Source organism: Lissotriton vulgaris, chromosome 5 (genome assembly GCF_964263255.1).
Source record: "Lissotriton vulgaris chromosome 5, aLisVul1.2, whole genome shotgun sequence".
In the NCBI taxonomy this organism is placed as follows: Eukaryota; Metazoa; Chordata; class Amphibia; order Caudata; family Salamandridae; genus Lissotriton; species Lissotriton vulgaris.
The window spans coordinates 905,620,763-905,633,653 of record NC_141693.1 but is presented as its reverse complement, the minus strand read 5'-3'; the positions used below and the strand labels follow the sequence as shown (position 1 = coordinate 905,633,653).

At 42.5% G+C, this 12,891-nt stretch overlaps 1 protein-coding gene across 1 annotated transcript in view; it reads left to right on the top strand.

Moving 5' to 3' along the window:
* The first annotated feature begins 3,334 nt into the window (after positions 1–3,334).
* The window catches only part of CCNJ (cyclin J), a 130,753-nt gene continuing 121,196 nt past the window's right edge, over positions 3,335–12,891 (top strand). Inside the window, exons 1-2 of the mRNA XM_086922508.1 lie at positions 3,335–3,539; positions 4,378–4,492. Coding sequence (XP_086778634.1) covers positions 4,424–4,492 — 69 coding nt within the window. The 5' untranslated portion in view covers positions 3,335–3,539; positions 4,378–4,423. The remainder of the gene's footprint in view (positions 3,540–4,377; positions 4,493–12,891) is intronic.

The following is a 12,891-nucleotide window of genomic DNA, read 5'->3' as shown; positions in this document are numbered from 1 at the left end:
CTTTTCATTGTGCTGAGAATCGCGACGTTCAATATTGAAGTATGAAGATCGCGATGTTTTTGTTTTCCAACTTGGTTCTCGAGGTCTATCGGGTCCCTTGTCATTCTGATTTGTCTGCTTTCCTCAACTCTGGACTTTGGGGGTTTTCACCTTGTGGGCCAATAGGAGCCTATGCCATGGACTTTACGTTGGGAGATCTCGAGTTGGTGGTGGTGCTTGTGGCGCAATTGTGTACATTCACTGGATTTAATCTGCACCATTTGGACTTTGGGTGAATGAATACTTTGATTACACTTTCGGGTGAGGTATCGCTCACCTATGGATTGGACTTTCGGGTGAGGTTTCGCTCATCTCTATATGGATAGGACTTTCGGGTGAAGTATCGCTCACCTATGGATTGGACTTTCGGGTGAGGTTTCGCTCATCTCTATATGGATTGGACTTTCGGATGAGGTATCGCTCATCTAACCTAGACTACGGTGACCACGTTTATTGTTTTAGTTTGTTGTGTTACTATTACCTTGTGCTTTTTACATCTGCATTTTCACAACATTGTATTGGGGGCATGTTACAGTGGTAGGTTTGTTTTTAACCATGAGGTGTGTTTTTATCGGAATGGTGTTGTTTTTATGGAAGACGTCGCAAATCTTGCCGTATTTACAACATTCCCTATTAGAGACCGCTCACGGGAACATGGGACATTATTATTTTTGCTGGTCATTTTTAGTGTTTGTCTCGTGTTTTTTCTGGAGTGGTGGTTGGGTAGTGTGTGTGGTGTTTCTTTTGCCTCTGGTGGAGTGTCCTTTTTTACAGTTTGTGACGTGAGTGTCATGGGTTTAAAGAGATCCCAAATTTTGTTGTCGTGGGTTTTAAGTATCCCATAATTTGTTTTCCTTGGGTTTAGTTATACCAAATCTGTTTGCCTTAGGTCTAAGGAAACCTATCATATGTTTGCCATGGGTTTAGTGATCTCCATAATTTGTTTTCCTTTGGGTGTAGTAATACCCAGAATTTGTTTGCCTTGGATTTAGATTTTCCATAATATGTTTTCCTTTGGGTGTAGGGATACCCAAAATTTGTTGCCTTTGGGTTAGTGTTACTCATAAATGTTTTCCTTGAGTTACTCATAATATGCTTGCCTTGAGTTTAAGTAACTCATAGATTGTTTGCCTTGAGTCATAATTACTCATAATATGTTTGCCTTGAGTTTGAAGTACTCATAATATGTTTGTTTTGGATTTACAGTTACCCATAGTTTTTTTTTATGGGTGTTGGACCTGTCATGCTTTTAGTTTGCGCAGTTCAGGTTTTCAGATCCTTGTTCTGTTGCAGTCTTCTGCCTTGTTGTGGCGTTTTTAGTACACCGTGTGGTGACTTGTTGTGTAGTTTTAGAATGTATCTTCTTGTCTTGGTTTCCTTGTTTTCCTTGTTTATTATCAGAGAGTAGGGTGTATTGTGTTTTACCATCTCTATGCATTTTTGAGTATTTTGATCGTTATCAAGGGGGTAGGATGTGTGGTATGTTTTATTTCATGTCATTATCAAGGGGGTAGGATGTGTTGTATGTTTTATTTCTTGCATCTTTCTTTCCTCTTATTTGTTGTTCCACTACACTACTTCCTCACAATTGACTGTTATGGTTTTCATGGCAATCGGGGGTGATGTATCTTTTCTTTTACTGCATCCTCTTTTGCTCAAACGTGTGTCTAACAGCTTCACACCTTCTTTTTGTTTTTCATTATTATAAAGGGGGAGATGTGTTGTAGTCTTCCTTTAATTGCTGCACTCTCCCTACAGTCGTTCCCTGCCTTGCTGCCCAGCTTGGGATGATGTCATGTAGAATGTTGGAGTGTGTTTGTATGTTGTGAGAGTCAGTTGATCTGGATGGCTGAGCAGCAAGGAGGCTGCTCCTGGTGGGGCAATTATTGAGGCATCTTAAGGACTTTCCATCTACCTGTAACTTAAGAATAAATATACTAAATGTAACTACAAGACCCTGACTGCGCATCTTTCATCATTACAATAAAATGCTAATATGGTCCTGTTACCACCTCAATGCTTATTGTGCACAAACCCCTACTGATGATGGAAGAACACTAGAGGAATGCCACTGAGGGTAAGGTGAGGTGAGTTTGGGGTCTGAGGTGTCTCAGTCACTAAGTAAGGAACAACGACTTCTGAAGTATGTCACCACATTATCTACGAGTGACAGAGCCTAAATGTGTGAGTTATTATATTTTTTTCACTGGATGAGAGTGATGTGTCTTTTGACAGTGGTTTTGCAAATATAGTTTAGATGATTTGCCAAAAAGCCGGTGAAAAGACCTAGGACTCCCTCCATATCAGGAATTGTCCATCTGGGAATAAGAATCACATAAGGCTCTTGTGGCTGGGTGTCCCACAGGGAAACCAGGCGATTCATAAAATGTGTTAACATTATGGCCCTTATTACGAGGGCCTGGTTAACTCCGATATGTGTGGTACCTCCTGTTACTGCACATATAGCAATTGCGAGTTATCAGACCTGATAAATGCTGATCCAATAAAATCCGAAACTGCTGGGTCTTAACATCGGCCTAAACACCCGGCCACTCATGAGGGCCTCTGTACCCTATTCCCCTGAACACTAATGTAGCTTTATTAGAAGATAAGTGCACAAGCCTCATTGCTTGTCCATTTCCTTGCTCACAACTGAAAGGGTTTATTATTTAGTTTTATCAATTACCATACCAGTATTTGCAAAAACGCAAACGTATGAGATAAGCTATCCAGAGAAGATGCAATATGCTTGTTTCACCGAATGGGGGGTCAGAAAAACCGAAACATTTTCTGTTAGCATGCCACTGTTTTCAAGAATTTGAAGACGGCTTTAGGAGTTTTAAATCTCAGTCGCTAACAAATTGAGCAGTTATCACAGTCTAACACTAGTTTGGATTTAGCATTTTGCGATTTGCTGAAAAAGAGTATTTTTTACATTGTAGACAAACATTTTAATCCAAATAAATTGGATAATTAAAGTGGAGCACAGGGAACCTATGTTTCTTTACATTTGCACTCGTGCTTATATACACCAATTTAGAAGCACAATTGACACTATAAACCTTTCTTATGTTATGCAGTTCTGTCCATAACAATAAAGGAAAATTAGAACAAATGTAGCAGTAAAAACAGTTCAAGGGGCCGACATGGTCACGTGACATGAGCACTAACTATATTACGGCAGCCAATGAGACGGCCAGCTATCTGCCCATGTGACAAGGGCTGTACGAAAGTCTTTACAAGCCATAGAAACAAGAAAACGATTGGTTGAAAAAGACGGAGCTGATTGTAAAGAGAGCAGGGATTGGATAATCGCGGGCAGCGTGGGTCTGAGTTCTGGCTTTGTATACACCGGACAGCTTTGGCCCTTTAACAATGGATGGCCGGCGCCCTGCAGCTGGATGGGTCACCTCAGTAATATACAATTAAATACTGCCAATTTGGCCAAGAAATCCTCAAGGACATGCCCCTGGACTTCTCGTGCCGCGGTGAGGCGATAGGTAAGCGGAGCTCCCGCTGCACTCCTGCAGGTTGTTGCAAAGTTTGGCTGCTGAGACGGGATGGGCAGAGACAGCATGCCCAGTCCTTTGTTGCCGCTCTGTCGTGTCCCGAGTAGAGTGCCGTCTCCTCTTCGTGCTTTCTTGACCGTTCACGTGCTGTAAACATAAGTTTTATGAATACGTTGCAGTTCTTTATAATATACATCGATAAAATTATCCCGGGTGCTGGCGGTATTGCAGGCGTGGGAGAGTGGTGCTTTTTCTTTGATAAGTGGCTGGGCTTCAACTGTGCAGAACCGATCGTTTCTTGCGCTAGTTTAGGTGTGATGAGAGCCATTGGTATTTAAGTGTGGTAAACTGGAATGCCCCCCCCCCCCCCCCGAAACTTTTATAATTAGCAGAAAAAAATATTATGATTGACATTCCTGTTTATCATGACCAATATCAATGACGAGGTAGCCGTAATAAGTGACTTTTTTCGGGAAAGGGGGGGGGGGGGCGGAGTGGTCACTGCTTTAGCACAAAATAAATATGATTGACGTGCGGTGACCTGACGTACCTCTATGGTACTATCGCGAATGGCATGCATAATTCACTGGAACAACCTGTACACGCTCTACAAACGAGTGGCGTTTAAATCAGCCTTTCTTTAGTAGTTTTGCCATTAATCGGCGGGCCTGCACAATTACTGGCAGCTGATGGGCAAGGAAGGCAGTTGAAATAGGATTGGGTCCCTTTAATTGGAGGCAAACTAAAGTAGCATTTAAGAGGTTGTTGCAGAGTTTTCGCTTCCTCGTTGTTTTCGCATCCAGGTTCATTTTCTTTCTTGAACCCACAGGTCGGAGCGGTGCACGGGGGTCCCGGAGCTGCGCCTCTCCCATGCCATGGAGTTGGAGGGGCAATGGTGGAAGGGGCAGCTGGCTGCGGACATCCACCAGGCGCTGCGCTTCAAGGTGAGTTGGTTGGAAGCTGTTCATGTGTGCGCGCGCACCTCCTCCTGATTGCGGTTCACTCGGCTCAGTAGTTTAGCCTTTGCTTTGGGCAACTGTTCCCACAGTGGCGCGTTGGGGCAAACCCCACCCCGAAACTATGCGAAGCCAGCTGCTCTCCTCGTGTGACTTCACACACAAGTGCCAGGGAGCCTGGCTGCCACTCCCTGGGCCAATTTATCCCTCCAACCAGCTGCTCCGTTCCTAGAGGACCGTGGCTCCACCCCGGGTGTATTCTATTACGCCCAGTCCTCGCACCTTGTCTACAGCCTTTTGGTTTTCGTGTGGGAACTTTCGCTGTATGTTCCTGTTGCTTCCAGTTTTCTTAATCTCTTTATTAGTGCCATTTTAAAATCGTCTCGAAAGACACATTGAGCGGGTTTATTATTTGTCCGTAGTGTTTTCTGTATCTGTCCGTGGTGTCTCCCTTCTCAGTCGTTTCATTTTGAGTTTGGACTGTTACCACGCTGAACGTTGTCTTAAAATGTTCTTTGTTTTCTGGCATTTTCGCATGGTTTTGTGCACTAAACTGCATGTGTGTGAAAGAAGAAATGGTTGATTAGATACAGGGCAGCTTGGCATTCCTATGTTAAGAAAATTGCCTGCTGCCAGGCAGCAGACCCGTCGTAATAGTTTCAACATAGTAACACAAAGTTCTCCCGGTCTCACTGTGCTGCGATTTCAAAATCTTCAAAAATGGTTACAGTTGCTGTTTGATGCATTTTAGCGGGACTTTTACTTGTGTTAGCCGCGCTGCATGTTTAAGTCCATTACATTTTAGTCACAAGTCCCTGTTTCGTAAAGGTGTTCGACTTCGATTCTTATGGAAGAAGAAATAAACATGTTTTTGGCAAGTGCATTTTCACGAAACTTGCACGCTTAGTTAGTGAAAGCTTTATCGCTCTCGTGGACGTGCCAGTGTACGTCCAGGTCCAGGGGCGGCTCTAGGCTCATGGTGGCCCTGTGCAGGGAGCGTAGGTAGGGGGCCCCGGAAGAGGGGGTCCGGGCGGGGCGGAGTATGTAGCAATCTTAAAATTAGTACCTTTATAACATTCTGGGCATAGTTTAACTTTGATGACTTTGTTAGAAGAGACACTGCACATATACGATACATTGATTTCTCTCCCGCATTTTAAGCTGCTGCTGTATAATATTTGAAAGACACACCACCCTATACTATTGCCCCGGCCGCTGTGAACACTGGAAGGCATTGGACATGGTCTATTATGCACTAGCTACTTGTAGCAAGATATTGTGCCTTGACAGCATTCGGATCTCCCACAAAGTCATTTAAGTGAAACCTCTGTTGTATGTGATGGCTATGTGGTAATGGTTAGAATTAGATGATGCAGTCATGATGCAGTGGAATTGCATCAATGAGAATGTTCTAATTTAAACCAGTATTTGTGGCTTTGCTGATGGTTGCTGTACTTGACTTGTACTGAATAAAAGACATCTTCACTCAACATTTTGTGTGGATTACTACAGCTACATTCCACAGATAAACAGAGTAGAACACTCCTCTCAATACTATCATCTTGTGTAATCATTCCATCCAACATGAAAACATCTTTTGAGATAAAAACATTCTTAGTGTAGGTGGAAAAGCTCTGGAACACCTTGCCAAGTGAGATACAAATATGAATGACCATCTGAAATTATTTCCAAAATAAGGATACAGAACTAACTTTGCATCTTATCTCTGCAAACCCAAACAAATGTGAAGTCGGAACAAAACACACAGCTTTAAAACGATCCACGTAGAAAACCAGAATGAGGCCAGTTCCAGGAAAAGCTTCAGAAATTACCACCATTATGCACCACATTGGCCAACTCTAAGCGGTCTTGGAATAATACTTCTCGGAGAGGTCCTAGTGGGGGCTCCAGGGCGCCCGGCTGTCCGATGGAGTGGGAATGCACGGAAGACGGCGAGCACAGAGGCACTGGGGTGACACGCCGGTAATGTGTTTTCATCTCTTCATAGGGAAAAGTCGCCACAGTCTGCCCGACATGTAACTTAGAGTTCATTGGTCAGCAGCCCTCTGTCCAGCAGTGCCTTTGAGAATTCACTTGGAAGATGTCCTTTATAGATTTTCTGCATATTCGGCACCTGGTGAGATGCTTTATTCGTCCTATCGAAACCTAAATATACACTAAACAGGAAGATGCCGATTGGCACTTCCTACATTGATGTTAGCCGCTTGTCCGTGGACATTTTAATGTCAGGCAAACGTTCTTCCAGACCTGCACATGGGGCAATGGGACTGCATTTTCACCTAGACACGCTCTCTCTGTCGCACACGCCCTCCTACACAAACGCAAACACATCAAGAAAACATGGACATATCACATTCACCTATAGATATATAGCCACAAACGCGCACGGGACAAACAGGGGCACGCGCTCAAAGCAAACACGCAACACGCACAGATATAATAAAAAAACGCACTGAACATACACGAACGCACACCCCAAGCAAGCAGACAGTTCACGTATACACACATACAACAATAAGCATGAAAAGGAAAGGAACACAAATGAGCTCTTGCACACACACACCCACATACAACATGCAGCCAGCCCCTGAAGCCCCTATTATTAATGATACGAGAGCAGGTGCCGGATACTTATACTGAGACAGCCTGTAACCTGAGCAAACCAACAACATCCCCTACCCAGATTGGACCAGCAGAAACAAGAATGCCAGGGCTTTCTGAGATCAGAAAAGCCACTGCAAAAACATCACCCTTCCAACCAAGCACTCTCTCACGGTTTAGCGTGGTGCTCGAGAAGCAATTCGCCCGGCTCCTCGCGAGATATATGAAACGCTATACAAATACATTTTGTAACTGGACTACGTTACTGGTGTTACACTATTGCAGAGTGATTGATTCCTATAATGTTACTGGCACGTGATGTTGTTTTATTATTTTATTTCAGCTAACTGAGAGAAAGTGTATTTTTAGGAGATTTAATAGCTTTTATAAATATATACTTTCTAATAGCGTTGTTTTAAGGGTGTGCCGGATTGAAATGAACCTGTATTCGAACAACTATGATTATAAAAAAAAAAAATAGCACCCCCTGGTTATACGTGTCTTATGGAGATAGAGCAGGGCTAAAACACAATCAGTAAAATAAAAATAGCGCGCCATTTTTCATCCAGATGAACCAGCAGTGCATCCTGCTCTTGCTCGACGTCACAGCCCTCCGGCCTTCGGTCTCCTGCTCTCAAACAGCGACGCCTGTTTGAGGCCTTCGACGGTAACCTGCTGCAGTATAATATTTGAAACTAAAGACACCCCCCCTATACTAATGCGCCGCTATGAACACTGGAAGGCATAGGCATTGGACATGATTTATTATGCGGGTGGCCGTCCCTCGGCCTTCCATCAGACCCAGGGCAGGCACGCGCCGGAAAGGACAGTACTACTCCCACCCAGGGTCAGAGTGACACATTGTGTGACTACAGCAGAATCTACATTCAGATCTGCCTCTGCAACTGACCCAGGTGCGTTCAGACTTTACCTTGTTTCTGAAGCAGGACAGCTCACTTTAGTCCGACCACCACCAGAAATGCAGACTGACATATACCACCACGACGCACACTGGAAGCAGTATGAGGAGGTTGAGTCTGCAGTGCGCAGATGACTCTATCCTTGGCTTCCGGCGTCTGCCAGCCGCAACCGCCGCCCATGGTGACATTGATTGAAACACCCCGGCGCCTCTGACTGCCAATCAGGAACGAGGAACACAGGTCGGTGCGGAGCCAGAGGCCAGGCAGTGACTCAGGAAGTTGATAATAGTGGAAGCCAGGGAGGCCGCCAAATCCTGCTAGGGGCCGCCACAAATATGTGTGTATCTGATTCCTCGTGGCGGCCCCTGGGGTTTGGTGGCACTGTGCAGGTGCACACCTTGCATATGCCTAAGGCCGGCCCTGCCAGGACAATAATGCCAAGTTGAAATAACAGCCGCAAGAATTGAACATGTTTCGATCACTGTACCCTTTTGGACATCTAAATGTTCCCATATCATGTGCAACATTTCTCCATTTTTATGTACGTCATGTCACAATTCCTGTTTCAAGTGCACGCTTGGATGTGCATCATGGAAGTGCCGCTAGCCAAAAAAGTCGATCATGGCACGGAGTGTCATATTGTAATGTACAAAGGCAACTCTTTGTTGAAAAAATGGTTTATGTTGCCATGTGTGATATCCTGCGAGTAAGGCTTTGTACCGCCTGAGAACAACTGTATGAGGACCTTTAGGATCGTTATTTGTACTGCTATGAATGTAAATTCATACTAGATTTTACTATTTTATTACTTTGACTCACTCAAACAATGTCATCTGAGGTAAAGTTGCCAACTGGATCTGCCTCATTAAAGAATTTCAGGCACTCCTGGTTTTTGCACGAGTTGCTGTAGGGAACTTGCAGTTTCACTTCCCCACAAAAGTCGAAAATGGCATCCTAATGGAAATAAAATTGAGGAAGTTACCACCTACGTTTATTTAGGGGTCAAAATGGATGCAAACTGAACATTCGAAGCTCAGAAGAAGGCAATTTGGGTAAAAGCCTAAGCCATCAAATATGCATTTTCAACACTGGCCAGATCCAAAAAAGGCCATGAATTGAAATCTATGGGAGCAGTTATGAAAGCCAAATTGCTGCTAACCCTCGCATATGGATCAGAGATATTGTCAAGTGATGAGGCTCCTCTGCTTGATAAACTGTAATTGGAGCCTATAAACAAATCTTTAGGCTACCCAGGATGGCCTTGCCTGCTCAACTCTAGTTAGAATTTTTAGTTACAAATTCGTCACTTGACAGGCCAGCGGCATTTGTAAATTTTAGTTATAAATTGCCTGCAGCGGCCGATAACACCTTGGCAAATCTAGTCTGGTACGAGATCAATCTACACCTTGGAAACAGCTCACAAAAAAAGCATCTTGACAACCGCATCAGGTTATTGGCGTTAGGTGACCTTTGGAATTTGAAGATCACCAGTCAAACCTTTAAGAAATAAGTTGATCAGACTGCAAAAGTGGACCATAGATAAGGAAACCATGCCCAAACATCGTCATGGGTGGCTACTGTTGAAATCCTATTTATCTGAAAGCGAATCGCTGCTGTTGGCAGCATCTTACGATCGGAAGGTTAAACAGTCCCTTCTAGCCCTCGGGTTTGGAGAGAGTCCCAAGTTAGACCTTATATCAAAATGGAGGATATATGGTTCTTCCAAAGCCCGTACCTGTCGTTTGTGGCATCAAGAAACTGAGACTCTGATCCACATTATATGCATCTGCCCAATGTTAATTGACCAACCTAGAAGTCTACGAAGTCGTGAATTTCTTGACTGGGGAATCAGATCATGTATGACTGCACTCGTGGAGTAAATGGACCCAATTAACAAATTGTTGAAATTAGACTAGTGCAGTTTTTGGCTATTTTAAATAATCTCATAGCTGCCTAATATAATGTAATGAGCAACCTGGGGGGGGGTGATATTGACACTCGATCTTAGTCCGTGTTAATTCAGGTATTTTATTTAGGCAAAGATATACGAGTGGGTATAAAGCAAGGTCTAGCTGCTAGGGTTCCCTTTAGACCCTATCCTGTAATGTTAAGGTAATTTATTCAACTAGGCAGCTTTGTCTTGCATATTGGTTCAGTATCGAAGCATAGTTTTTTACATAGGTTCCATACTCGACTGAAAACCATTGACCACTTAATGTTATATCTATTCTTGCAGTTTGAATTTGCACACAAGCACTTTAATACCCATAGTAATATTTTTATAAGAACGACAAACTGCAGCGCTAAAACATTGTTGCTGCTAGGATCCCCTATAGTCGCTGGTCCCTACTCGTTTAGCTAAGGCACTTACTTTACTTGACTGTACTTTCATCTTGTACTTTGGCCAAGCCACTTACTTTACTTGACTGTACTTTCGTCTTGTACTTTGGCCCTTATTAAGGTACAATCTCATACTTGGGTACTACATTTGACTGAAAGCATTGTCTTAGTGTAGCACCCACTACTGCTACTTGAATTTGCACTTCAGCACTTCTACATCTGTAGTGGTGTTTTAGGAGAAAGTTAATTAGCAGTACTGCAAATTTATTGTTGCTTGACTAAGTAATTGCGAGACTTTTTAATTTTGTATTGGGCACTTTTATTACAATTGAAAGGAAAGGCTGAAGGAAAAGGTAAAGAGCCATAAACATGAGGTTTTATGGTTAAAGTAGCCCTATGATGCTTCTGTGTGTCTTTTAATGTTTGGCATTGTGTATTGTCTTATATTTATGGTTTTAATTGACTAATAAACTATTTTCAGCACTTCTCACTTTGTATTTATGACCTCTAAGTTCCATTATCTTTTATTACTGTTGGCTGTGTATGGAGCTGTTTATTACAAGAAAGAGTATGTAAGGGTTTTTGAAGATGCATGGAAGAGACAAGGTCAAGTGAAAGTAGTAAGATGTTTTATTATTGGAGCCAATCACTGGGGTGCTGAAAGAAATAAAGCGCTGCACAACTCACACAGAATGCCTTTCAAGAAAGACAAGGTAGTGAATGAAAGGTTAGAATGAAGAATTCCGAATGAGGGTAAGAGAAAGGAGAATTAAAACATAACACATACAGCATCTGCATCTTTTGGGCGAATACCCCACACCACCTCTCCCTGCAACAAGGCAAGCCTAATAGTGTTTATAATCCACTATAAAGTCACTGGATCTTTTTGATAAACCACCTCTACGGACCGGAATACCGGCTGTAACCGTGGGAATGTTAGCAGAGTCCTTCAAATTCTCAACCACATCAGACAGTTAAGTCATTGTTATAATGATAGTGAACGCAAGCTGTGGCACAATTCCCGTTTGTAGCAGAATTGGGCTAAGTCATTTCCTGTGCCATTTTCAGAGCTGAACCCTTAAACTCGGCTAACTTTGATTGCCTCCCACTAAAATTAACATTCTTCTACAGTACCAAAGCTTTCCCATATATTCATCTTTGAAGCCCTTTGAAAACTTTGACAATCTTTTCTTTGAAAAGTCAGCCTCTTATGCTTAAAGTCCCAAACGCACAGCTTTACGTGTTCACTGGTGTTCACTAATATTATTCTGTGTTCCCCCACGTTTTCTATTGTTTATGCATCTCTTCCAGAGAAAAGATTTTGAAAGACTCCAATGAACCATTCCACATCCCTACCTGGGCGAGGCTTCCTACATTTAAGTGACTCAAATGGGGGTGAAACAAGTGGGGTAATGGGGAATACACTTTTATGACATTACCAAATTGGCAATATGTTTTTTTTTTTTTTGCATATCAACTTCTGGCTAGCTGGAAACCACTACAACCACATTAAATCTTTCCATCAAACCGTTCATTTTCAAAGCGTACAAAGTAGTACACCCATGTGTGATTCCTAACATTGTATAGTAATGAGTTCGTTTTGGGGTGTAACCTGAACGCCATTACCAGCAGAAATGGAATTGGAAATATCATCTGTTTGAAAGCATTTGCCCAGAAACCCTAACATGGAATTATTATTAGGATTGTAAGCCTCTTAAGTTACTAGTTTCCTACAGCTCAAGCCTCACAAGGACCCAACCAATTGAAAGGCAAGCTCACGCCATTCTGAATGGTTGAATAGTAATTGTAATTTTATTTAGCATAGTTACTTAAAACCATTGCAATACAAAATACATTAAGAGCAGAAAATGATAAAACTAAAATTCTAATAAAATTAGTGTAAAACATTCACATTTCCTAAGATCAAATATATACACAATAACCTCATGAGCGATAACATTTTTGAAAGAATAGTTACCGCCATGCAGCATTCCTGATTATTGAAGTCATCCACTAAAAAAAAATTCTGCAGCTTTGACATTAGGACTAAGAGATTTTGATTCTGCCTTGATGCCGCCATCCTCACACAATTTGAACATCAGTGGCAACATAAACGCTGCCTCTTTGTCTACTATGAAGCTTATTTAAAAGCAAATAGTAGAGCTGAAATATAACCTTTTTTTTGTTTTATCATACCCATGTACCTTAAGGTCATTGGGTGCCAATGTTGTCCTCCCATTGCTGATGGAAGTTCACATCTGATACAACAGTAAAAGGAGAACCTGATTCCACCATTAAACTTCCTTGACAACAATTTGAATAATACAGTTGGGTGGTTTTTGATATTCTTCAATAATTCCTAGAAGCTTTTGCACAAGTTCTTGCCTGACCAAACACTTTGTCTTTGGGCCCCACCTTTTCAACCACACCCAAATCTGCAGCATCAACATCATTTACACTTAAGTCTTCTAGTGAAATCTCTTCACCTATATCAAAAATTCAACC